Consider the following 27,805-nt stretch of genomic DNA (forward strand, 5'->3'; position numbering starts at 1 on the left):
ATAGCCTAATCTTATAAATGACTTTGGATATAATTCCTATTAATATTTGTATATTTTTAAAATGTCTTTAATGCAAAATACTGAATCAATTATTTTATTTAAATTTTGGTTTTGACAATTTAGTTGAAAAATCATATAGCCGATGACAAAGCAGAATCCTAGTCAAAGAGATTAATCTGAAACGTAAAAATTATTAAATGACCCATATACAGGCATAAGAATAGGCTACTTACATAATAATTGTCCATATTTTAATTGAATATGTCATAATAGCAACCGTTTGAATGCAGATTTAATGTTTTCACTCAATTAACCAATAGAATTTAATAAAAGCAATGATGTTTGAAATAATTCATGGAAATATTAAATAACAACCTGTCAATTACCTAAGTATAACATTTAAAAATAACACTATTAACAACTTGCCAATTGGGGCCTTCGCCTGCCAGTTCTGTTACTTCAAAATAAAAATCTATAACTTTTGCTTCACAAATCCAAAAACATTGATGTGTTGTGGAAAAAATAAAAAATAAAAATCTTCATTTTATCCTGTCTTATACCTAAACTGTATGACTCAAATGTAGCAGGAAATTATCTGAGGCGTAGCCTATAGAAAATGTGAAAAAGACACTTTTGCACTGACCAAAACATGTTTGTTACAAAAACGTAGCATGTTTCTGATCATGCGCACTGCGTACTGTTTCAAAAAACCATTTGTAGGCAACATACGGTGTAAAACGTGCAGTATGTACGCTAGTAATCCACAGCCGTTTTCGTGTGACTACATTAACCAGAAGGGGGCAGCACTGTAACAAATAATGAGGGCAATGATGCGTACTAAAGCATTCACAAACTGAGCTTTGTCTCTCACTTATTCGGAAGATTACATCCGAGACGGCCAGGTTGGGAGGGAAGGCCTTAAAAATTAATTTGCATAGCGGTACACACAATGTGCAGCGATGTGGTATTAAAGGCGATATGAAGCCGGCTAGCGCAGGGATCAGATTTGTTGCAGAGTTCAAGACGGTTTGCATTCGGGGTGATGGGGGCAGAAGATATCTGGATCCCGTATAAAATCCCGTGAGATTCCTCCTGTGGGACCAGACGGAACCGATGAAGGCGACCGCATCCGCCGCATCCCAGAATAACTCGACCGTGATTGGGAGCTCATTCATCAGCAAAGCTGCAGTGAATGGAATGAGGAGGAATTTGATGCATGCATGAAAATCTGACACTGGTACACCGTTGTTGGCCTCTTTCACACCGCGTTATGGAAATAGCAGGATAACGGTATTTCAGCGGCATTTTGCTCCTAATGGCAACGGCACCGAAATAAACGGGTCAGCCGTGAGCACGTGTTTTTGAACTAGGTCTAGTCTGATCAGATCGGCGGAATGGTGTCTTTGAGATGTCACCGGAGCAAGTATATATGGGCCACTCTGGGTGTGTTGGCGTTGTTGTGGCTCTACATCTTTCCCGTGTACAGGATCCCCAGCGACAAGGAAATGGTGGATGAGGTTCTGCGGCAGGGACAAACGTGGAGCAGAAACCAAACCGGAGTAGATTTGTACAGGTAACTTATTTCAGTGCGTTTTGATTCGACGCATTCAATTATTTATTCATTCATTCATGGCCACATATTTTAGATAAACTGGTACCTTGACGCTATTTGGAGTGACATGTAGTCTCTCTGTAACTGTAATTAAGTAAATGGAGCGGTTGCAGTCAGTACCTCATCCATGTAATCTGGCTCTCATGCTGACATATGAGTATTGCAGTGCAGACATCTCCGAAGAAAAACCGATTAATGAACGCACATGCGCAGAGAGGTAGACGCGTTTGTCTGTCCCCGCTCTGAACTCCAAGAAAGGCAGGTCTTCGCGATGTCACAAAGAGGCTGACTGTTATTAGATTTGTTACATTTTTATTATTATTATTATTTTATGTTGTTGTTGTTGAAGTTTGTTGCGACAACTTTATTATTATTAAATTAGAAATAAGTCTATTGCACAATAGAAAAGATCTACTGTAAAACATTTCTCGAAGGAGAAAATTCTTTAAAAAGTCTTTATTCACCTTTCCATAAATTGGCAGATATTTGTTCTTTTTTTAATTATAAATGCACTTTATTTTGATCAATTTCATTGGGGCCCGGGGCCCTTTTCATTAATTCCTTAAATTTTCTTTAAAAAGTCTTAACTTTAACTTCACAAAACCTGCAGTATTTATTTATTCATTCATTCATTCATTCATTGTTTTTTTTGTTTTTTTAAATAAATGCTTTTAATTTATGCTTGTTTTCATATTGGTAATTAAGTTATTTTAAGTGTAATAGCACAGAAATATCTTTGCTGAATAAAAGTCTTGGTGCTTTCAAAAAATTTGTGAAAATGTTTGTTCTCGTTCAATTAGAAAGGACTATTTCAAATGCCTTTGCTTCTGCAGATAATTAGTGTCATAAAATCAAATTTTCTTTTTTGACAGGAAACTGTTGACAGAATGCTGTGACCCAAAGAGGATGTTTGCTGTTACTAAGGAAAACTCGCCAATAGGCAAAGTCTTGTGGTACGATGGGGAGATCTACCATTATCACACGGTCACCAACGAAACCTACCCAATTTTTGTTCAGGTACTGTCTTTTATAAAAGTCAATGAGCCAAAAAATATGACTAGATTTTGCTGCTATATCTTTATGCTAGGATATAGATCTAGTAAGCGTGACTGGTGATTGTTGTGAAATGCTATTATTTATCTGAATCCAAGTCAGCTTTACATTTTGTAACAACGTGAGACTAAAAATAGTAAAACTAATATTAACATAATACTTACCTTACCTTGTGTTGACTTCCTTGGTGTTACTGTATTTTCACAAATATTCATGTTTGCGTTCATGCATTTCTACTCTTACATTATATAACATTCTGCCCATCCTTAGTTTCCATAATCACCTATTTAATTCCTAATACAATTTTTAATGCATGACAGAAGAGTGTACTGTAACAAATTCCTGTTAATTCAAGATGATATGCTCAACATACACACACAAGTATGGTTAACCAAAAATTCAGCAGAACCAAAACAAGAATTTTACATTGAATTATGAAAGAGCAAATATTGTTGTTTCTTTCAGTATTACAGTATTAGTAGGTATTTTATTGCACATTTAATTGCACACCAAATAAAAAATGGAAAGTTTGATCACTTAGAAAAGTAATAGCACACTTATGGTGTTTTAAATCTAATTGAACATTTTTTTCAGTCACCTGAACTTACAGATAAATGTCTGTAATGTTTTTGCTAAAAAAAAAAAATATATATATATATATATATATATATATGTGTGTGTGTAAGTGTTTGAAAGCGAAGCAGTTGGTCCTTTTTTTCTTTCCACCCCCACTCTCCATGAAGCTCAGCGCAGCACTCCGCCTTCTAAAAATAAACAGGCATGGGAAAGACACCCGCATGGGTCCTGATTTTCCTGTACTGGGCATCATGCCGCCTTTCAGTTGCAGTGTTCCTCCTACACTGTCTCAGAGCCCACGCTCATTATTGATGGACACACAAACACACAACACAATATCCTACACACACTCACACGGCCCTGCCTCACTCTAATGAAGATTTAGTACGTTAATTCAATGAGATCTATGGGTTATGCAGCCTACATATTACTATGGACACAGTGTTTTTTGGTTTTATTTTAACTAAAAGGAGTCAATGAATAATTTTATAGTTCATTTAGTCGTAAATGGTTCTTTTGTGACCAGAAAAGCCATTAAAAAGATTTATTTTTACACACATAGTCTTAAATGACGTTCACTGTCATTCTCAGTATTATGCTTCAGCATACGTCAGACTTAATGAAATTGAATTTAATCATCTGCTTGTAATGTTTATCAGAACATTATATATCACTGATGCCAGATAAGACAGCACTGAAATGATTTTTCTAGAGCTTCATTCTTTTAGAGATTTTTGCATGACATTTCCCCAACTGGTGTCCAAAAGATTAGTTATTTAAAGTGATTTACCTGTAATCATAGGTGTAGATCATTGCATTAACTAAAACATCTTCCAGTAATGTTTGAGGATCACAAACTCTGAAACAACAGATTAGGAGATTTACGGGTTGAAATATACAGTAGTAGGCATTTTTTATTTTATTTTTTTCAATGATTTATTTGCTGCCTTTTTCATTCATGATTCATTGCCATATTAAATCAGCTGCCTGACATAGATGCCAATGGTGGAAGTATGAATTTGTAGTGAAGCAGAGCGTACGTTACAGTCAGCTTTTATCTGTGTGGAAACAGATAAACAATTTCCTTTGTTGTTACTCTTTATCCTTACACTCCCCTTGAATATATTGCTGTCAAGCTGTTGAATAGCTGTATGTTTGTGTTGGACATTGTCTAAGCTATTGTATTTTCAATTTCATTTCTTCTTAAACCTTTTGCTGACCACCAACCCACTGCCTCAAAATTCATCTCTCTGGCATGTTTGTTTATGCTCTGGCCTCCTTTTTCCAAGTCAAAATATCATATGCTTAGTAGTAATTCTATGTCATGTATGATGTATGTGTCTAAACAAATGGATACTAAATTGTTTGTTTTAGTATTTGGTATAACTCTGAAGTAGAGTATATAGTATAGCTGCACATCTATGACAACATAACAGTTACATTCTGTATTAACACACCGAGTGTGTTGATGTTTTAGTGGACCCAAGCCATATGTAGGGATTATAATATGATACAGACTATAGTGTAAGCCCTTCTGCTCTGGACCAGTAAGAAATTACCCAAAAAACCATTGCAACCACTTAGCAATACACTAACCACCCCTCAGAGAAGCTTAGCAACAGTGTATGAACTTCATTAAAAACTGACAAGCACAAAAAAAAAAAAAAAAAAAGGTCTGCTTTGGATTTTTCTTGGTTTGAATCTATAGCGCCTACAGAAGGAAAATGTCTGATGATGAGTTTTTATTTATGAATGTGTGAGATAAAATTGTAGCCTGTAATGCAAATTAATCACCAGGGGGATTTACAAAGGGTCTTTTCATCGATTCACTTTGAAGCGTATGAATATTGAAGTAACCTTGATTTGAATATGTATTCATCAAAAGAAACAAATGGAAATGTACTCTGTGTGTGTGTGTGTGTGTGTGTGTGTGTGTGTGTGTGTGAGAGAGAGCCTCTGTATTGCTTCGACCCATTTGTGTAACTCCCACTGTTTTTGTGTTGCTAGGATACACCATTGCTGCTTCCTCTGAAGAAGTGTTCGGTTGTGGGCAATGGAGGGGTCCTGAAACACAGTGGCTGTGGAAAAGAAATTGACCAAGCTGACTTTATCATGAGGTGAGAAGATGGTAATATGTGTTTGTGAGTGTCAAATCATATCCAAAGTCAAACAGAATTAGTTTTACATTTATATATATTCATTTAGAAAATGCATCAATCCAGCAATATTTGCAGCACATAATGCCAAGTTTGAATATAAACATTAGTACATTAGTACACAAACTAAAGCAAAGGTGACATGCAGAAAGAGAAAGCCTTTGTGGTTTATAAAAGTGCTTGAGGAAAAGATATATAATGGGTGACGTTAGGCAGTTCATCCCATTGCAGAGAAGTAAAGGTGCTTCATTGTGAAGGAATGTTTTGTGACCCTCATTCACTGACTCTAAATTGCAGAAGGGAACTTTGAGGTAGGACGCTCCATTTCCAGTTGCAGTTCTCAAAGCCAGTATTAAATACTTGAATTTGAAGTAGGCAGCAACAAAAAGACAGTGGAGTGAAACCAAGATAAATATGGCATGGAACCTCTTTGATTGATTGAAGAGCAGATGTGCTGCCAAGTTGTGGATCATCAGCAGAGTGTGCTGACTGGAAGACTGGCCAATAGAGCACTGCAGTAGTCCAGTTTTGAAATAAGTTCATGTTAAAACTAATATTATAAAGCATTAACCTGCATGACCAGGCTTTTGAGATATGGGTAGTAAACTGTTCATCAAACACTACCACCAGGTTCCTTGTCCTGGTTGGCGTTAGTGGTGACGAATCCAATTGAACAGTGACAAGGTAATCGACTAACTTGTTGGTTGTGATTTACGAGCTCTGGGATTGCAAGGTTGAGCTAGACTTACCTCTATCCAAGTTGAAATGTGTAAAAGGCAAGCAGAGATGCAAGCTGAGACTGTGGGGCCATCAGGTTTGAACAACAGGTAGAGCTTCTTATTAGTTCCACAGTTATAGGAAAAGTCATGTGCCTGTTTGATCAAGCATAGTGAGGTTGTGTATATCAAGAAAAGGAGAGGACCAAGCACTGAACCCTGAGGCACCCCAGTGCTTAGTTCAGACACCCCTCCTCTCCAGAAACCTATAAAGGATCTGCCTGTAAGATAACACTGAAAACAAACAGAGTGCCATACCTGTGATGCCCAGGTCAGAACTGGTGGACTGGAGAATCTAGTTATTTACAGTTTTCAAGGGTTAACTCAGCCTACTTAATATGGAGGGAAAGTTAAAAGTCACGAGGAGATGTGATGATTCGATTGAGAGTTAGTAACAGCAGTGTAGTCTCCTGTAGAAGATGAGAGAGGATCATGTTCTCTAAGGAATAGGAGAAGAATAGGAGTGCATGCAGGTGGTGGTGGTTGGTTGTGTGTGCGTGTAGTGTGGAAAAGTGGTCACTGATTATTATTGGGAGATGTATTGGTACTAAGTGACCTTGGCAACAGAAACACAAAAGAGGACGAGGACAGGAGAGATTGATAATTGCTCAGGTCAGCTTGGTCTTTTAACTTCGTCATTTTCTTGTCAGGAGCTCAGAGCTTGATGGTCACAGAGAGTATCAGTGAATCAGGGGCTAGATGGTGTTGCTAGTGCTAACCCAAGGGTGTCCAATGCTGCTGCTGGAGGGCGACTTTTCTTACAGAGTTTATCTCCAATACACCTACTTAGAAGGTTTAGTGATCCTGAACACCTTGATTAGCTGGTTGCTGGCCTGTGCTAACCTGTGATAGGCAAAGTATAAATGTGGAGCTAAATGTATCAGTAGCATCACAATAAGACCTGGGATTTTTATTAATGTATTTACCAAAAGAAACAATGCTTTCTTGTGACATAAACTGAAAAGCATCATTCCCAGCAAAACTTTTTCTGCAATATTTCTCCATCTCCTCTACCTCTAGATGTAACCTTCCTCCTCTGTCCAAAGAGTACACCACTGATGTCGGTACCAGAACACACCTGGTGAGCGCGAATCCTAGCATTATTGAAAAGAAGTACGTGTCTTCTCCTCTTCACTTATTTATTTTTTTGTCTATTTTTTTTATTTGGGGGGTTATGGATTCCTTATGATACTTTAATTACAATAACAACATTTCAGTAGTGGAAATGGAATTGGAAACAATGGTTTAGATTCATGGCGGCACCTTTCTGTTCTACCTGGAGATTTCCGTAGTTTTCATAATAGATGCACAGCATTGTTTTTGTCACAGCAGGCTTTGCTTTGGTGACAGCACTACTGAATTTAATAAAAATTGGCATTGTTCAATTATAATTCTTTTTTATTCCGATTATTTTAGTACTGACTTTGTACCAATACTTTTCACATCCCTAAATGGCTAATCCATTTATCCATCATTTTAGTCCAAGAGTCAAACATCTGATAAATAATTCTGATAAAATCTGATAAACATATTTGTTCTTCTGCAGTACTGTGGTTGTTTCAATAAATTAAGTATTTCTCTCATACTACTGAACCATGTTTTTTTCTGCTACAAACGTTTCCATATCTCATTCATCTTAGTTTACAATTGCAATGCATTCTGTTGTCTGATAGATTTCACAAAGCCCTTCTATGTGAAACAGCCGGTAGCTATTTGTGGTTTCTGGGGAAGTTAGCAGCATGTAGCAACAGCAGGAAAACAGAATGGTCAGAAAAGGAAACACAGTTCTCCAGACAGCTGAGTGCATGTCTTGAGGGAAGAATATCGACCTTTCATAGTGGATTAGCATGTTTACTTCTTGCATTAGCTGGCAGGAGATCTCCAAAGTGCCCTGTTAGTACCAGGGTCATTGTTCTAATACTTTTTTTATATTATTAAAAACAGCATATTAATATGTTTGTGTTGTAATGTGAGTGTTTCTAAAGGTATATGAGACATTCAGAATCAAGCTCACACACTTTATTCATTATAGCTTGACTATTCACACAATGCCAAGGAAATAACAGGATGTTTAACAAAATACAATATAAATAGAGTTAACCATGGCTCAGTAATAGACTGACAGTTAGATTTAGGGGTCAATTTGATTTCTGAATTCATTCATCCATTGTGGCCACAGTATCTTTAAATGAAACGGTTTGGTTACAGAAAGAACATTTTTTACACATTTTTTACTTCATTCCATATTGACATTAAAATGAAAAAAAAAAAAAAAACTTTATCGTTCCTATTATTTTTTCCTATCAGCTTTCAGAACCTACTATGGTCCCGCAAATCCTTCGTAGAGAGTATGAAGGCATATGGTTCCAGCTACATCTACATACCAGCGTTCTCCATGAAGCCTGGCACTGACCCCTCCCTGCGTGCATACCACGCCCTTGCAGACTCCGCCTCCAACCAGACAGTCCTCTTTGCCAACCCAGACTTCCTTAAAAACGTCGGCCGATTCTGGAAGAACCACGGCGTCCATGGCAAACGGCTGTCCACAGGGTTGTTCCTTGTGAGCCTTGCCCTTGGCTTATGCGAAGAGGTGACCGCTTACGGTTTCTGGCCATTTTCGGTGGGACTGGATAAGCGGCCGGTCAGCCACCATTATTATGACAACATTCTCCCATCCTCGAGATTTCATGCCATGCCTGAGGAATTTCTGCAACTCTGGCACTTGCATAAGAGCGGCACGCTGCGTATGCGGGTCGGCGATTGTGCAAAAGAAGGACAGGAGCCTAAGAAGGAAAAATAACTGGAAGTGTTGCTAGGGGCAACTCCGTATAATTCCCACAGGAACAGGACAGCCATCCTGTGATTAGCATGAGAATACTGTGGGTTGTGAGGTGATGCCCCACCCCCAGAGCTGGGCCTCTCTTTGGTGTCTATATGCTTGAACCTCAACTGCTACCGACACACCCCCACCCTCTTATTGCCAAGGAACTGTTGTAAAGACTTGCATGTGTACCCATCCTCATGTATGCGCTCACTGGAAGCTCGTTGTGTCTGTTTGTAGAAGTCCCGGGGTGATGAGAGACTTAGGAGTCATGTGACTTATTTAAACTGCATCCACCAGCAGTTGGACCCTTGAATCTAAGGACTATTTGTTCACTTAATATAAAGAGAGAGTGGGGTAGAGACTGCGTCAAACAATGTCTTAAGAATTTTAAATGGGAACTCAGAAATTGGGAGCAATGCTTTGATCGTTTGACGTATTTTTGTTTAGTTTTGTCTTGAACACTGATTCTCTGGAGTTTTGAGGAAATGGGATAAGGAATAATGTGAAAATCTTACTCGCAGTGTTCACATATATACAAATACAGGTTTAGCCTGGAAAAGGGAAGTTGGGAACTGAATGTACAGCCACAGTATAAAAACCTGTTTCAAAAATTTGAGACCGGTTTAAAGTGAAGGCTGCAGTTCACGTATTATTGTGAGTATATTTCTAGTTTTATTTATTTTTAACATTCAGTTAAGTAGGACATTTACAGAGAACCACCTTGTCAGTCTCGATCAGTCATTTCTTACATGACCATAGTGTTTTGTCAAGCTTGGAGTGGGAAATCATGGGTTGAGGTTGAGAGACCACATCCAGTTAGAAGATTTCCAAATTCTGTAGAAGAGTGAGTGAATTGTTTGTGTACCAGTGGAAAAAGTATGACAGAGTTTGCAGTGACTACTGTGGCAGCATCTTTAATTATTGTATTATTCGTATGTGTTTGAATTCAGTCATTAGATGTTACGAAGTGGTGTATTAATCCCTTATCACATGGTTGAAGGGGAACCAATCATACGATCATTTTTATTTTTTTTGCCTGCTAAGGTGCTGGACACCTGGTTCGGAACATGTAAATAATCATCAGTTTTGTTGTTATTTCCACAAGAATCATGGGTTCTCTGAATGTATTGGCAGCCATTTTGGTAGTCTGCCCAGTAACTTGTTTCCTTGACTTATTTTTTGTTGTTGTTAAACTGCACACAACTGGTTTAAATTTGTAGGTGCTAGCTGTAACTCATCCACTCCAGCTTAGTCTTAATATATCATCACTGACAGACAGTTGTAATGGGTACGACTTGTAAGAGAATGCACTATTATGTTGATTTAAAGCCAGAGACCTCAGTATTTATAGGTTTAGTTCACCCCAAAATGACAATTGTCATCAACTCCTTCCCCCGTCATGACAAATCCATTTCTTTCATCTTTGAGCTCCATTTCTGAGCTCCACTGAAAGATCAACATTTTTCATGCTTCAAAAAAAAAAAGACATAAGACATTGTAAAAGCAATCAAGCGGTTTAATCTAAGCCTTATGAAGAGGCATAAAGATTGATCACCGCACGTGTGTACGTGAGCATCTCAAATATGGTAAATGGAAGCCCAAGCATACTTTCTTGATGCCTGATAACAAACCTCATTGGTTTTCATTTGAGCTTTCTGAAACGTCAACGTTTTTGTGTAATGGACTTTCAATGGAGGGACAGAAATCTCTCAGATTTGTTTTATGGATTTGGAATAGCATGAGGGTGAGTAAATGATGACAGAATTTTCTATTTTTAGGTGAACTATCCCTTTAAATGGGAGAACAGAGTTGCCTTTAAATGTGTCTGCCATTTAAAGCAGGTGTGTTAGCATTCAGGTAGCTAGCTATAAGACAGCTTAACTAACTTGCTTCGCGAGATTCTCCTACGCTATGGCGTCCCTCGTGGCAACACTGAGATTGTGTACTTGAAACTGATTGAAATGAGTTCTGACATTTTTCGATAGAAGTTGTTGTGTATACATATTGTTTGTGCATTAATGTTGGGAAGCTCTACTATGAGCTATGTAATGGTTGAATCTCACAAAATACATAACCAGGTCACATTTCACCCCAATCAAGAGAAAAAATGACAATTGAGCACATTTCCCTGCATATTCTAACTATCGTAATGTGTTTGGAAAAATCGAAAACTGAAATGAAAATTTAAAAAAGTGGCATAAGTGAAATACATACAACAAATAATGGAGCATATGTGATTGTGCTTAATTCCATAAGTGTTACTGGTCATGAAAAAATGGGGTGAAATATGACCCGGACTTGTACTTAGCAGGTTTTTTGAGACTCACTCTAATAGCAAAGGAAATGTGTGAACTCATTTGAGTATCTCCAGAAATTCTCATTACCATATTTTCACACTTTAAGCCAATGAGTGCCTTTATCAGTATTAAAAAGGCTATGGACATTATTTTATCAAGGACAAGTTTTAAACCAAATCTAAGGATTATTTCTTTTTCCCCCCAAACTCAGACGTAAATAACCTCACAGAATAGTTTTTAAGAATTTTCAACCAAGACTGATGTTTAGAAATGTGGAAAGACCTATTCATTTAATAATTTATTATGATTTAGGATTAGTGAATGGATGTGAGTTTCAAAATATCCTAGCTTACGGTTGTAGAAGGACCAACGTACATTACTGTAATTTTTTAACATTGCTTAATTGCCAGAAAACCACAGCTTTAGCATACATGAAGCCGGGGAAAGTGTTAAATGCTGGAGCTGATGATAATTTTTTTCTTTGCACATTTTTTTGCTGTTCAGTATTGTGAATGAGTGAGGTAGTAGTTTGTAAGTAGGCATGCACGACTGTGATATGTGATATTGGTTTTTGAAACAAATTTTGAGTGAGAAACTCACAATTATGTATTTTACGTTACGCCCTTTGAGCCATATGAGGGTGTGTGCCCTGCTGAAACAGAGCTTACCTCAACTGTACTATTCACTGTTAAATTCATTGATGAAGCTCACAGGAGCTTGGATCTTAGATTCTTAAGTATGTTTTACTCCACTAAGCTGTAAATGTGTCCTATCGTGTCAATCTTCTTGGCTCAAGCAGTTGGTGTTTGTACTTGAGCATGTCACAATCTACTAACAATAAACAGGAACAGTGCTGGACGTTTTTTTACGTGCCACCTGGGTTATGCCAATATTGAAAATGTGATAAGAAAAAAAGCAAACACACTGCTTTCAAACAATAAAGACGTCCTGTCAACTCCTTTGCTGCAGTATGTGTGAAGTCTATGAATAACAGTCTGTCTAGATGAAGCACTAATCGGACAAACATATATTTCCTGTTCAATACATTTTTAATGTCAGGACCCAGCTGTCTCCTTGTAGATGGCCAAAAAACTCATTATATTGATTAAAGGTGTTACTTGTTGGACAGGCTACTGAGAGACAGAATCAAGAGAGCTGGAAATAAATATTAATAATTAAAACCCATACATTTATATGTAGTTTTGGTGCCAAAAAAATCACCTCTTGCATATAGTGTGTATTTAGGGAACTAGGGAAGCTACAGTTTTCTCAACATAATTCAACCCAGAACATTTCACCTTTATTATCAGAAAATAAAGAGCTTGAAGAAAGTCTGCACACTCTCAAACATCAAAAAAGTCACAAGCGAGATAAAAGCATTTTACTGGAATTTACTGGATAAAAACATGGCAAACGTTTCGGTCACATGTTGACCATTTTAAATGCCAAGCTAACAATAGAGCTAGGACCCATCTTAATTTGAAAAATCACGTGATGATTAAAGAGACATGATCAATCAGACCACGCACTGATCCAAAAAATTAATTAAATTAAATAAATAACTAAAGAATAATAAAAAAAAGAAAGAAAAAGAAATCAACATATTAAATTACACAATGTCAAAATATAATTATAAAATTATAATAATAAATAAATAAATGACCACAATGTGTGTTCATTTAGCAATGGATAATCTACATCAAATTGGAGAACAATGGTTGTCTGTTGGGAGTTAACAACAAAGTACAATTCATAAAAAACAAGACAATTGAAGCTCTTCATTTAATCCCTTCGGATACACAGTCCATATAATAAATCCACTTAGCTTCACATTGTAACAGTCTTTTATTAGAATCACCACCTCTTCTTGAACTGGTCAATCTCTGAATACCTGAAAATCTCATATCACAAAATGCCTGGCCACAGGAGAATGAATATCCATCCTTCTGATGGAGCTCCTGTGCTCGTTGATGCGCGTCTTTAATTGGCGATTAGTCTTGCCAATATACTGTAGACCACATGGGCATGAAAAAAGATAAATAACAAAGGATGATGAACAAGTGATAGTCTCTCTAATTTTTTTAATGTTTTCTGAGTGGTGGTGCTGGTGAAAGAATCCATTTTAATTGCATTTCCACAAGCTGAACAAATCTTGCATGGGAAGAAGCCAATGGAATGATCCAAAGTCACATATTTGTTCAGATGATCTCTTATGTTGCGTCCCCTATAATATGAAAAAAGCGGAGGCTCCTTGAAGATTCTATCTCCAATGTCATCGGCTCTCAGAACATGCCGGTGTTTACTGATGATAGACTTGATTGCCTGACCATGAACAGGGAAGGTAGTATAACACATATAAAGGAGGTCTTTGAAATGTCTTGGATAGTGATTTAACTGGTGTAGATTTTACCTTCTCAATTGCTTGCTTAAGCCATTTATCAGGATATCCTCTAAAGGTGCGTTCACACCAGACGCGAATGAAGCGTTAAGCGCGAGTGATTTACATGTTAAGTTAATGCAAAGACGCGAATAGACATAGACAAGCGGTTCGCGCGAATGACGTGGCGCGAATTGAGCGTTTCAGGCGTTTGAGCGTTTCGTGCTTGGTGTGTTACTTTGTGCACAACATAGTAAATCATAATTTATAGCCTATTTCTTACATAAAAATATTATTACTATGTTAAGACTAGAATAGGCTACTTATGGCAAACATTTGTACATTCATTCTAATTATCTCTCACAATATTATAGTAAAAAATAGTTATTTGTGATTGGACCAGTGTAGTGAAATGAGACTGGAGCCGCCTGGCAGAAGCCCCTCCTTGACGCGAATTCGCGTCTGTTGTGAAGTGAATTTCACGCGCGAATGAAGCGAGTAAACTCAAAATGTTCAAGCGTCCAACTACGCACGAATAGCGTGATTTATTCGCACAAGTCGCGTCTGGTGTGAACGCACAGTCAGAAGAAGCTGCTTGTACATCTTATCACATTCCACCTCAAAATCATCAGCGTTTCCTCAAAAAATCAACGATGTTCCTCATCTCCCAGAGTTAAGGCCTTCTTGTAACCATCGCGTGTAGTCACTGAAGTGATGCAATTGAATAGCGAATTCATGGTGTAATTCTAGCCTAGCTCACTAGTAATTTGCCATGGTCTGTGAAGTGAATGTGCTGTTTTGATTTGTGAAAGAAGTTGTATGCGATACGTCATAACTGACTGCGCGTGAGTTCCCATGCATGTTTACAGCAGCGCAAGTTCTGCTCCACTTGCGCGTGTTGTAAGCTTGCATCGATCTCTTAGCAACGTCTGACCCCGGGAGTTCAGAGCAGCCTCTTCCGGTTCAATCTGATAAGAGCACACACGTCACAGGCCCTTGTGTAAACAAACAACTGAGTATACCCTTACGAAAATTAGTTTATTCAAGTGTGCTATTAGTATACTTCTTTTAAACTAAAAATAGGAAAGTATACTTTCAGTCTAATTTTTATGTACTTCTCAGAAATGTGCTTTATGTACTTCTCAGAAATATACTTTAAAAAATGTTAGTATACTTGACTTATACTTAGAAAAAGTCTAAATTTATTTGATCTATACTTGTACTCTGAGAATGTTTTCATTGTTATACGGTAGGGGGCGCTATTATAAATCTTCTGTACAGAATTTCCAAAACACGGAAACAGTGAAGAAGAAACCGAAAAACAACAGATGCTTTCACACATAATCTAAGACATAAAACAGCATCAAAATTGTGTAACATTATGGAATAAAATGTTAACACATGAAGAGGTAATAATGATTGTCAAGCTTTTGGACACGTCTACGTTTTGATTATCATTCTGAATCCAATCTCTTTTTTCAGTTTTTTGTTTATGAAACTTACCCACATGCAAGTGTATATAAAAAAAAGAATGCATGAAGCTAGAATAAAATGTTTTTGTTTACAAGCAGATACCCTGTTTTTTTTTTCTTTTGATGTTTTGTATGTTCAGATATTCATATTACAAAATATATACACATTACTAAATAGGGACATAGTAGTATACTTAAAGTATGATGTATAGTTCACTTAAAGAAAACTTACGAGTATACTTGCAGTATAAAACTACTGAACTTGTAGTTTACTGAGACTATACTTCAAAGTGTACTATAAATAGTAAACTATCAGTATGGGGCTGCTTTGAACAATTTTTTTCAGTGCTTCGAAACTAGATGGTCATTGGATAAATGCCACGATTACGTCCCGCCCACGGACGCTCAGCGTCTCTGGGGGTGAATGGAGGAGTGGGCTGGCCTGGACTCCGGGCTTCTGCGTGATGATTGGAGGGTCTGTCGAAAGACTGCATCTCCTTTTGATTGACAGCGATTTTGTTCTATAAAAAGTCGCTGACGCTGAAGCTATTCGAGCTCAGTCCCATAGAGGCTTTGCACTTGGTTCTTATCAATGTTATATATTTTTTTTATTCATTTATAATGTTATGTTTTAATATACATGCTGCTAACTCGGAAATTTTAAGATATGTGAGCAAAAAATGCTCCTGACACTTAGGCAATACAACACGAGCAAGAGTGCTGTTTTTGTTTAGTTTGTGTTCGAATCCAAATCCGCGTTGTCTTGGGCGAATCACTGATTCACTGAGCCATTCATAAAAACAGTCATTTGATTCGCTCCTGAAGGATTCAGCCGTTTTGAAAGAATCATTTGAATGACTCAGTGATTAAATCACGAACTTCTGCCACCTGCTGGCCGTTTTTAAGTTTCCCGTCTAAAAGTAGGCATATTACATTATTTTCCAACATATTTCTATATTCAGAATTTAGTATTTAAAACATTAATCTCATAACATTATTTATGTAATTATAAATACAGTCTAAATTAATAAATGCCACTTCTAAATGTCACTTCATGCAGCTTCTGTGCAGTGCTAAGATGAGTTTTGTTTAGATCATTTCATGGATAACAATAGCTAGTCATTCATTCACATTAATTAAGTATTCAGAGAATAATATTGTCTGTTTTCACTTACATCTATTTATTTATTACATTTTGATTCATTTTGTAGAATTGAATTATAAATTAAGCTGGTATAGTATCTTAAGACATTTTTATGGTATCGTGACAACCCTATTATACACCACATTCCTTGTTTCAGTTTAACCTAATTCCCACATTTCCTCTGTCGAGTTTAATATCTTTTTTTTTATATTGTCTGTTCATTCATTCATTCGTACAGTAGGCTAGGCTAGCGTCACTGGAAAAGACGCCTAGTTGGTACGACAGGGTCACAGAGCATTTTCTTGAAAAGGAACGTAGGGCAGAATTTACGTATAAATAAATGGACAATTTTTATGACGTAGGCCGAAAATGAGCTTCCCCTCTTTGAAAGACCAGCAGCCGCCACTGGAGTGTATGCATGTTTGTTTGTTTGTTAGACTAGTTTGTGTTAGTGTTTAGTTAATAAAACTGTGCACAAATTGCATGAGTTTCTGATTCCGCTTGTAGATAATGTCCCTTTACGATTTTGATCCTTACTACCTGCTCTAATGCATTAATACTTAGGAAAGTATTTTCTGTTGCCACGAAAATATCCTTTCTTAGAGTTGATATGAACTTACACGGAATGTTCGCTGAACTAATTGTAATTATTTATATACATTTCCCTTTTGAACTGATTTGCTACAATCACTTGTTCATCATCCTTTGTAATTTATCTTATTTCATGCCTATGTTGTCTATACAGTCCCTCCAGTTTTTCGCGATTCCGCGATCGCTGAATGCAATGCAAAATAAACAAAATGTCGCATTTTTTTGTGATCCTGCATAATTCGTCATTTAACCACAAAATAATCGCAAAATAAATAAAAGACATAACATAAAATTATAATCATCTAACTGAATTATTTTACGTTACGTGGATTCAGACATAGATATCATATAGAGACTAGATACCCTATTGGCCGCTGGGCGCCGAGAAATACGGCCGCCATCTTGAACCGGTCGTACTCCTAGTTTCGTTGCGTAGCAGCAGTTAAGATGCCAGAGCACTGTGGAGCATTTTCTTGTTCTAATCGACGAACCATCGCAAATAGGGTCAAGGGGATTACTTTTCACAAGTAAGTTTCAACATTTACCGCACTATTGGTTGTATTTTGTGAATAGAATACTACCAGATAAATGAGAAGGAGCAAGGATCTTTGACATTACTACTGGAATCGTAGTCAGCTAACGTTAGCTAGGCTATGTTTACTGCACCGGCATGGAGAGGTGGGGTAAAGTAATAATTACAAGAACATCTCGGTTATCAGATACAAGCATTCAACGGCCATGTACGTTAGTATAAATATATATTGGTAATTTCATTTGTGTTTGTGCACGTGATTTCAGGAAGCAATGTAATACACACATGACGACGATACGCAAATCGAGTTACCCCTCCCACTTCTGCTAGTTTTATTGAGATATCTTATCCTGTGTGAATTGGACATTAATATTACAGAGGTCCTGTGGTAAAATTACATTATTACTCCATCTACCCTTGTAAAGTTAATCCCGTCCGAATAGGGCTTTAGATTAAAATCGACAATAATTCTATGTAGATTTTTTTTTAATTATTATTGGTATATTAACATTGGCCAGTGAATTTTACACAAGTGTCATAGACTGTATTATCAGTGTTGGGCAGTCACTACTTGTAGCTTAGCTAGTAACTTAGTATTTTGTTGTTAGCCTCTCTATTTACTGAATCAAGTAACTTTTCAGTAGCTTAATTCCTTTATTTCAAAATAGGAATTTTGTTGAAGAAAGGTTCTAAGAAATGTGAAGGAAGAAAATAAGCTTGACCTCCTTTGTGAAATGTTTTTGTGTACGTTAGACTCTCCAAAATCTGCAGAGAGGGTGATCCGCCGAGCTTCAACAATACAAGCTCCTAAGGTGTCAACAGTCACGCACATTGTGCGGGAGGAGATTGGAACAGAGGATGTTTTCCTTCTTGGGGAGCACATTGAGGAGACCCAGTTTGGCATCGACAACCATCAGTCTGACTTGTTGTCATTGGTTGTGTCTGTGTTTTTAAAGATAAGGCTCCACCATGTTGCCAAACTCGCCTCTCTTGAACTACAGAAAGGGAGCACGAGAAAGAAGCTCTGCAAAACAGTCCTCTTTCAGGGGTTTTAGTGTGTTTGTGTGTGAGAGCGAGTGTGTGTGTGTGTGAGAGCGAGTGTGTGTGTGTGTGAGAGCGAGTGTGTGTGTGTGTGTGTGAGCGAGTGTGTGTGTGTGTGTGTGTGTGTGTGTGTGTGAGAGAGTGTGTGTGTGTGTGTGTGTGTGTGTGTGTGTGTGTGTGTGTGTGTGTGAGAGCGAGTGTGTGTGTGTGTGTGTGTGTGTGTGTGTGTGTGTGTGTGTGTGTGTGTGTGTGTGTGTGTGTGTGTGTGTGTGTGTGTGTGTGTGTGTGAGAGCGAGTGTGTGTGTGTGTGTGTGTGTGTGTGTGAGAGCGAGTGTGTGTGTGTGTGTGTGTGTGTGTGTGAGAGCGAGTGTGTGTGTGTGTGTGTGTGTGAGAGCGAGTGTGTGTGTGTGTGTGTGTGTGTGTGTGAGGTGTGTGTGTGTGTGTGTGTGTGTGTGTGTGTGTGTGTGTGTGTGTGTGTGTGTGTGTGTGTGTGTGTGTGAGAGCGAGTGTGTGTGTGTGTGTGTGTGTGTGTGTGTGTGTGTGTGTGAGAGCGAGTGTGTGTGTGTGTGTGAGGTGTGTGTGTGTGTGTGTGTGTGTGTGTGTGTGTGTGTGTGAGAGCGAGTGTGTGTGTGTGTGGTGTGTGTGTGTGTGTGTGTGTGTGTGTGTGTGTGTGAGAGCAAAGGTAGGTGTGTGTGTGTGTGTGAGAGCGAAGGTAGGTGTGTGTGTGTGTGTGTGAGAGTGTGTGTGTGTGTGAGAGCCGAAGGTAGGTAGGTGTGTGTGTGTGTGTGTGTGTGTGTGAGAGCGAGTGTGTGTGTGTGTGTGTGTGAGAGCAAAGGTAGGTAGGTGTGTGTGTGAGAGCGAAGGTAGGTAGGTGTGTGTGTGTGTGTGTGAGAGCGAAGGTAGGTGTGTGTGTGAGAGCGAGTGTGTGTGTGTGTGTGTGAGAGCAAAGGTAGGTAGGTGTGTGTGTGAGAGCGAAGGTGTGTGTGTGAGGCGAAGGTAGGTAGTGTGTGTGTGTGTGTGAGAGCGAGTGTGTGTGTGTGTGTGTGAGCAAAGGTAGGTAGGTGTGTGTGTGAGAGCAAAGGTAGGTGTGTGTGTGAGAGCAAAGGTAGGTGTGTGTGTGTGAGAGCGTGTGTGTGTGTGTGTGTGTGAGAGCAGTGTGTGTGTGTGTGAGTGTGTGTGTGTGTGAGAGTGAAGGTAGGTAGGTGTGTGTGTGTGTGTGTGAGAGCAAAGGTAGGTGTGTGTGAGAGCGAGGTGTGTGTGTGTGAGAGCGTGTGTGTGTGTGTGAGACAAATCATAATAAATTGTTTCTTAAACTTATTAAAATACCTTACTTTACTGTAACTATCTGTTTTGCTTCTTTATCATATTTATAGTGTGTGATTTATAAAATACCTTATATCCTACATCACATATTTTGATTTTGGACGTCTGGTCACTTTATATCTCATATCAGAATGTTATATTACTGTTAAGTATATTAAATGAATATTAATTCCTGCTATGAATATTAAAATATGCCGAACCACGTGTCCTGTATCATAGCTACATATATGACCTTTGCAGAAAAAAACCCGCGTAAAAAATCAGTTCGGTTTTAAGTGAGGTATGATTAATTAAATGCGCTGACAGCTCATTGCACCAGCCAAACACATTACAGTGAATGGAGCGGGTGACCGGTTTAAGATGGCGGCCCCACCGCTCGTCAGCGCCAATAGGCAGTAGCGGTCGATAGGGCGTCTATCTAATATGATGTCTATGGATTCAGATGTTGTTCACGTGATGACGTCTGTGTATGTGAGCGGTCTGTCAAGAAACAATGGCGGCAAATTTGTCTCACCTGCCTCCTCACATCAGGGGCGCCCTTTCCGTATGGCAGAGTATGCAGTTGCCATACCCTAGCCCAGTCAGGTGTGCCATGGAAAATTATCCAAACTTCATATCTCTATTATAATTCGTTATTATTATTTTAAATCAGAGGGTTTTAAAAATGTTTAACCAATGATCAGCATTAAAAAGAGCTTGTCAGTAAAACCTCGTAATGCCATTGGATCATCTCGCAGCGAAACCTTGTAACTTCACCCCGCCTCAGATTGCCGCGCACAGCCTGGAGGAGACCGATCTCCGCTTTTTCGCAACGAAAGGGTGAATAAATAATTGATGTTTGAATAGCACAGCGTTTTCTTTACTCAAACACTATGTCTGTAAAGGCTAATGTTTTTGTGTGCTTGAAGAGCGGAGAAGTAGGTTATTTGCCGTCTATCCAATATAGGCCTACTTTTGTACGTTTTAAATATCCTGTGTATAAGCGCTTAATTTGAGATTTTGACCAAGTGTATTAAACAACAAGAAAAACTAAGCGCCCATATAGCTACAATAAACTTTTTATAACCTGTAAAAGTTGATGAAAGCATATATTGCGAATGCACTTGCTGCCTCAGATAACAGTTAATAATGTCTAATGACACTCCATCTCCGTCATTCTCTGGTCAAAAACTTTGTTAACTCCATTTGAACTTGAATTTCATATAATGTTAAGTGCATTAAGTGCACACTGATCAGTAAAGTCTGATACAATACCAACGCTGACTACGCAGTGTTGTTTAATTATTGAATTTTTTCCCCTTCTATTTTTTATATATCAATATAATATATATATATATATCAATATATCAGAATTTATTAAGAGACCAAAATACCAAATGTATGAATTGGATTTACAAGCAGTATGTACAGCTACAATACTTCTTTGTTAATGTTTACATAGGTTAGGTGGAAAAAGGGTCCTAAGGTTGTTTTAAAAGTTCAAAGTTCAAAATATTTTCCTATTTGATACTGTAAAGCTGCTTTGACACAATCTGTATTGTTAAAAGCACTAGGTTACTTCACATAAGTTAATTTGGTAAATGTGATAATTAAAAAAAAAAAAAAAAAAAAAAATCGCAAATTTGTCACAAATTTATGGAAATTACCACCACAAAATCTGTCATTTTGATCGCAAAAATCACACAAAAAAATCGTGAAATCCTGGAGGGACTGTCTATAGTATATTGGCAAGACTAATCGCCAATTAGAGACCCACACAATTAAAGACCCCAACGAGCACAGGAGCTCCATCAGAAGGATGGATATTCATTCTCCTGTGGCCAGGCATTTTGTGATATGAGATTTTCAGGTATTCAGAGATTGACCAGTTCAAGAAGAGGTGGTGATTCTAATAAAAGACTGTTACAATGTGAAGCTAAGTGGATTTATTATATGGACTGTGTATATCCGAAGGGATTAAATGAAGAGCTTCAATTGTCTTGTTTTTTATGAATTGCACTTTGTTGTTAACTCCCAACAGACAACCATTGTTCTCCAATTTGATGTAGATTATCCATTGCTAAATGAACACACATTGTGGTAATTTATTTATTTATTATTATAATTTTATAATTATATTTTGACATTGTGTAATTTAATATGTTGATTTTTTTTTTTCTTTTATTTATTTCTATTTTTTTTCTTTTTCTTTTTTTTTATTCTTTATTTATTTATTCGTTTTTATTTTTTTGGATCAGTGTGTGGTCTGATTGATCATGTGATTTCTCACATTAAGATGGCTCCCCGCTCTACTGTTAGCTTGGCAAATGGTCTGCGTGTGACCGAAACGTTTGCCATGTTTTTATCCAGTAAATTGCACAGTATGCTTTCATCTCGCTGTTTGAGATGTTTGAGAGTGTGCGGACTTTCTTCAAGCTCTTTACTTTTTGGGAAACTTTTTTGGTCTATGCACCTCAGTTGGATTATTTTGAAGGCGCGGTGAGTCTTTCCTTTATTATCAGTACATAAGTATCCATGTGGTCACAAAAAAGAAATGTGTAATTCCATTCAGCATATACAAATCAGATATAAAGCACAATATTTAATTCCTCAATTTATTCCCTAATGTTCCACGTATGTAACTAAGGTTTTGTCCTCTGGAATAATAATATGTTTTGTACTAGCGTGGGTGTTCAGGTTGGAGGTTTTGCAGCTACACTGTGGCTCCAGTGAGGTGAACGTTTATAATGGCTTTTTTTTCTTTTAAAATAGGCCAACTGCTGGGGACTGTGATAAGATAGCAATGCAAATAAGTAGAAGCAATTTAACCACCCACATAACCATTTTGAAGTGCCTTTCCATTTGCAGTTGGCAATATTATTAGGTAGTGACATACACTCCATCATGTTCTATGCATACAACATAGTTATATATGATTTTGGTTAGATACTTTTACTTACAATGTAGCTAGCACTTCATAAATTCTATTTTGTGTGTATGAAGCTGTTATGCTTAAGGCCTGAGGTCTGGTTTATTTTGTGACTCAGAGGATTTGAGTCTGACCATGAGAAAAGCAACGTCTGACAAAGAGCATCCTGTAACTCTTTTGTGGGATCCATGCATCAGAATGCACATACATATTTACTCATCTTGTACTTCACAAACAAAATTTTTAAATTCTAGCAGCCTTCTTGTTTTAAATGGCATGCATGAGAGGCAAGTAGGCCTTCTTAATTCCAGTCACTGACATCTTGATCCTAAGACCCACTCCTTTCCACTAAGCACCATCACAATCTCCATTGGTTATTGTATCAGTACAGTAATGCATGCCACTCACACATATTTTAGCACTGCAAGACACTACTGAACAATTACAACCTGAAGAATTGATAGATTTCCCAAATTTCTTTTACAGTTTTTCGAAATAAATAATTTTAAGGGTCAAACTGAGGTTAGGTTAGTTTAGGCTAGAATAGCTTTAATAGCCGCAAAACTACGCCTAACGAAGTGGGTTTGTGTTAGAATTAGTAATGGGAAGAGAACATTCGCTTTCAAATCAAACTTACGATTTTCCAAAATTTTTGTATGCTTTTTTTCCATATTCGTCATCCTTTCCTATCAAAATGCTTGCTACGGATGTAAAAACGTAGAAAATCGAACCTGATCCAAATTTTTTTTATGATGGATGAAAGTTTCGGAGGCAGTGTGTAAATGTGATTGACAAGGTGAGTGCATATTTATTTTTTAACGTACGAAAAATTCAGATGAGAAGTTCGGACTCAGTGTGCAAAGACTCTTCGAGCATAGGCGGTCTTTAGTGGCTATTTGATGACATGAGCGTCTACACTACAAAAGCAATCCGGTTGTTTTCGCCTATATCTGGAAGTTGTCGAAAGTGGATAAGCTCAACATGTATCTTAATGCTAGGTGTAAACAGGGCCTAAATGAACTTTTTAGTCCACTAAAACACTATGTAGTGAATGGCGCCATTACACCGTATCATTTTTAATTATGCCAATGTTCACATTTCTCCCTTGCACACATTGAGTTCTGTCTTCTTTACATGCTTTTGGTACTACTCCTGCTGAGGTTTCTTCCAGGACTAACCTTCTCAAAAACCATTAGACATGCAAGGATACATTATAGGCCAGACTTTTGGGGCCAGGGCCTGGAGCCCACTTCTGACTACCAGGCGCCTCAAACTGAAAACATAAACTGAACAGTGCTTCATTGTATGAGATTATGAACGTTACGGTGCTGTATCAAAAGTGATGTATGAAGCACAGTTCACACAGAAGATTCTTTCAAACCAAGCAACATCATGCAGAACTCATGATCACATGGATTCCTAGATTTTGCCTGTAAAAAAAAATAAATAAAAAATGTAAATGTGAAGCTTGGATGTTATCCAGCAACAATATTGTTGTCTTTTATATAATATACTATATTATGCACATGGTATGTTTATTCTTCTGACTGCAACTTTAGAAAATACTGACAAGAGAAACTACAGAGTCTGGTACCCCCAGGCATCACCAGAAAATAATATGTCCTTGTAAACAGGATGTGTGAGTGGGGAGGCATTTCCTTTTGCTTGCCCGGCAGAGCTAACACACTTGTCTTAGAGGTGGTGGCAGACTTTGTGGTCTACTTACCCTCTTATCAGTACCTGAGAAGACATCCTGACCTCTTTCAGTGGTTGCTCTTTTTGTATTCCACAATTCATGATAAGTGGGCTGAAAGCAATTTAATTGGCATTTGAATGATACTATGCCAAATACACACACTACCACTGTATGTGTTCTCCAGTATTTTAGAATCATGTACTTTACTACACAAAGCTACTAACAAAAAAGGATTTGCTTAATAGTACTACACTTGAAATATAAAGTGATTGTTCAACCAAAAAAACACTTAATTTACCTGTAAATTTCTTTCTTCTGCTGAACACAACAGAGGACATTTTCTGTAACTAAATATCTCATGGTCCCCATTAAAGTCCATAGCATTTTTTTTTATTTTTTTTTCATATTATGGGTATCAGTGGAGTCCATCGACTGTTTGGTTACCCAAATGGTGACAATTAAATTTTTTGGGGAAACTATCTATTTAATGACTCAAAAAAAAATCATTAATCATGTGCAGCCAAAAAAAAAAAAAAAAAAAAAAAAACTCTAAATACTATGAAAAAGAGTTGAGTTGCCCAGAATAACACTGTGTTTGTATATGAAGTCAATGCTATATGACATCATAACTGTTACTCGTGCTATATAGATTTCAGCTCATCAAAACAAGGTGATGGCTAAATACACCTATTATATGCATCTATTATTTTATACCTTCAGGTAATCACATCAGGAGTACTAGGAATTTTTATAGTATAAAAAAATCTTCCGAGCAAGCGCAGTGAAGCTTTATTTACAAAAGTAATCCATAATCCAAACATAATCCAAATACAGACTTGACTTGAACAGACTTGGCTTGGCATGAACAGACTAGACTCACCAACAGCAGGTTACAACATCAATACACGACAAGGAACAATGGCAACAAGATGGCTACTTATAGCAAACAATACAAGTCACATGACAAGAACCAACCAATGAGCAAACAGAACTGAGAGTCACATGACAGGACAATAACCAATCAGAATATGACAACGAACAAGCAAACCAATAGCATGAATACATAAGGGCAAGGGAAGCAAGACTCAAACAGGGACCATGACTAAACTCCAAAATAAAAGACATGAAAACATGAACATGAAACAAAACCCAAAACAGGTGTGACACTTCCCCTCAGACATAAATAGCAATAATTTATTTTCTTTTTTTGTTAACAACTTTTTATTACATTTTCTTTAAAAACAAAAAGCAACTGTGCAAATTTAGAACCATAAATAGCAATAATTTCTTAAGGGTCAGCGGGGCTCTTGGAGACAGAAAGCAGAAATGAACACTTGTGCTTCTACAAAGACTAGCTGTGGGTTCTCCTATGGTGGCTGGCAAAAGGTCACAACACAAATAATGCAGTTGTGTCAGCAGTCACTCCTGCCTTATATAACCTACATACTGTACTGCAAGCCAAGTCACTCCTATGTCTTACTGTTATTTTAAGAATCCAGTGTTAAATCAGGATCCTTCAACAGACATCTCTCCTTCCTTCGAACATCTCAAATGCCATTCTTAAATGACACCAGAATGCAATAATCTCTGTAACAATCGAGTGGTGTCTAGCACGACTACATCACTGTATTTTCTAACAGCTATCTATTTTTTTCACACTATTTTCTAAGCCTTTCTAATGCCAGTTTCACACTGCATGCGTAAGCAGGGCGTAAGCAGCGCGTATTTTTTTCGGCGCCCATGTTAACAGATTAGAGCATTCACACCGCACGATAGTTTCGGCACCCAGTCTATTTTTGCTGCGCCGCTTACGCTGAATTAAAGCCACAGTGCATTTTTCTTGATCAAAATTTACCTGATTAACATGAAAAATGACATTTCACGTAAAATTATGTGAAGTGTTTCTTGTTTCACAATCACGGGGTAAAAGGCACACTGTATTAATAAATACTTTAGCTAAAAAAAAAATTTTAAGACTTGTTCAAATCAATCACTTTAGCAAAGTTAGGCTATTTTCTGCTTATTTTGATAAATAATGTTCAATAAATATAATGCCATTAAAATGTTAATATAAAAATATATTTTAAAATACAGAAACAAAATAAAAAGTAAAGATTCTGAAAGCATTGAAGGAGATCCCATAATAAGATAATATAGATTTAGAGTAGCAACAACAAATTTTATTTTATTATATGATATGATTAATATCATGTTTTTAAATATGATGGTTTCATTATTAACAGGTGATTATCTCTAAGGTGGACACCCAACATAATAGGCTATATGATACCATAAGAACCATGTCATGTCAGCAATTGGAAAAGTCAGCCATCTATTAAATATCATGTTAATTATTGTGCCTTTCGCCCCAACAGCAGGGGCGCTTTTTACACCAAATACCATACTTTTACATATTCTTCTAGTTATTGAAAAACTGTTGCTTTAATTATCTTAAACCAAACTGGTAATCATTAAGAAGACCTTTGTCTCAAAATATATTCAATAATTTTAGCGATTCTCATTTTCTAATTAAATCTACAACATTAAAAAAAAAAAAAAAAACATCAAATATTAGATTTAGCATAGAATCAACTACACGAAAACACATCACTGCCAGGAGTTATTGTCCACTTCAAAGGCCTGTTTAAATTATTAAAACTAGAGGCATTTATTAACTTTAAGATTACTTTTTATCATGTAAACTATATGTACAGCATGTTATACACGTGACAGAGGGGAACACGGCTCACTGCCCATATCAAAGCACATGACAGACAGCTGTAGGAGAACACCTGAAAAGCGTGACACAAGCCGCGGTTCAGCTGCGCGTGACAAACGCTGCCGGTGTGAAAGCACAATGGGCGGTGTGAAGCGGGCGTAACAAGCACTTTTGGTTTGGGGAAGTTCTACTCAAAAAAGACTGAAAACATACACACACACACACTTAAATATTTATATAATTTATTAATTTAATATAAGGATGTGCTACAAATCCTTATCCACCAGCTTGACTGAACAAGCTGAAAATGTCTGGAGAATAATGTAACACTTTGTATTTTAGTGTGACATAGTATAAAAAGAATGTCTGTGCCAAGAGATCTTTTTTAGTCTTCTGCATACTTTCCCCTTATTCATGCAAAGCATCATGAGGTGTAGGGAAAAAAAAAAAATTGGATAGGCTTTGCAAATTTCCTTTGTGTTTGTGGCCCATCTAGCAGACATTATCCCTCCAGCCATTTTTAAGAGCACAATTTAGTCTGTTCTCCTAATGAGCTCTCTTATGACTTTACTCAGGCACAGAAAAGCAGAAACATTATGCCGTTCTCAGTCTACACATGCATTTCTATTACAACTATCCTGAGTGTTTACATTACAATGGCAGCAGTTGCAGAGCCAATTTGGTCAACCACACATGAAAATTAACAGT

General features: G+C 37.3%; 2 protein-coding genes across 9 annotated transcripts in view; one reads left to right on the forward strand and one right to left on the reverse strand.

Annotated features, from left to right (window-relative positions):
* The window catches only part of tnni1d (troponin I, skeletal, slow d), an 84,395-nt gene that overhangs the window by 16,256 nt on the left and 40,334 nt on the right, over positions 1 to 27,805 (reverse strand). Inside the window, exon 1 of one of the 7 annotated variants that reach the window (XM_058773356.1) lies at positions 1,733 to 1,914. The exons of the other annotated variants lie outside the window; for them this stretch is intronic. The gene's annotated coding sequence lies outside the window, so the exon portion shown is untranslated. Of the gene's footprint in view, positions 1 to 1,732; positions 1,915 to 27,805 lie in introns of those variants that run through there. 7 annotated transcript variants of the gene reach the window in all.
* st8sia1 (ST8 alpha-N-acetyl-neuraminide alpha-2,8-sialyltransferase 1) lies at positions 676 to 18,767 on the forward strand. Of its 2 annotated transcripts, XM_058773349.1 has the most exons (5): positions 678 to 1,573; positions 2,485 to 2,629; positions 5,249 to 5,358; positions 7,194 to 7,286; positions 8,481 to 18,767. In XM_058773349.1, exons 1-5 carry the CDS (start codon positions 1,395 to 1,397, stop codon positions 8,971 to 8,973), a joined length of 1,020 nt encoding a protein of 339 aa, XP_058629332.1. In that variant the 5' UTR covers positions 678 to 1,394; the 3' UTR covers positions 8,974 to 18,767. The 2 variants fall into 2 exon arrangements, with proteins under 2 accessions (XP_058629334.1, XP_058629332.1); XM_058773351.1 differs by lacking the exon at positions 7,194 to 7,286 and having other exon boundaries at positions 676 to 1,573.

This window comes from Onychostoma macrolepis, chromosome 04 (assembly GCF_012432095.1).
Source record: "Onychostoma macrolepis isolate SWU-2019 chromosome 04, ASM1243209v1, whole genome shotgun sequence".
Taxonomy (NCBI): domain Eukaryota; kingdom Metazoa; phylum Chordata; class Actinopteri; order Cypriniformes; family Cyprinidae; genus Onychostoma; species Onychostoma macrolepis.

Excerpts from the sequence above, each read along its gene's own strand:
- st8sia1 (XM_058773349.1), top strand. The coding sequence starts at position 1,395 with ATGGTGTCTTTGAGATGTCACCGGAGCAAGTATATATGGGCCACTCTG. Across the intron at positions 2,630-5,248 it reads CCTACCCAATTTTTGTTCAG|GATACACCATTGCTGCTTCC; the intron begins GTACTGTCTTTT and ends TTGTGTTGCTAG. Across the intron at positions 7,287-8,480 it reads CCTAGCATTATTGAAAAGAA|CTTTCAGAACCTACTATGGT; the intron begins GTACGTGTCTTC and ends TTTTCCTATCAG.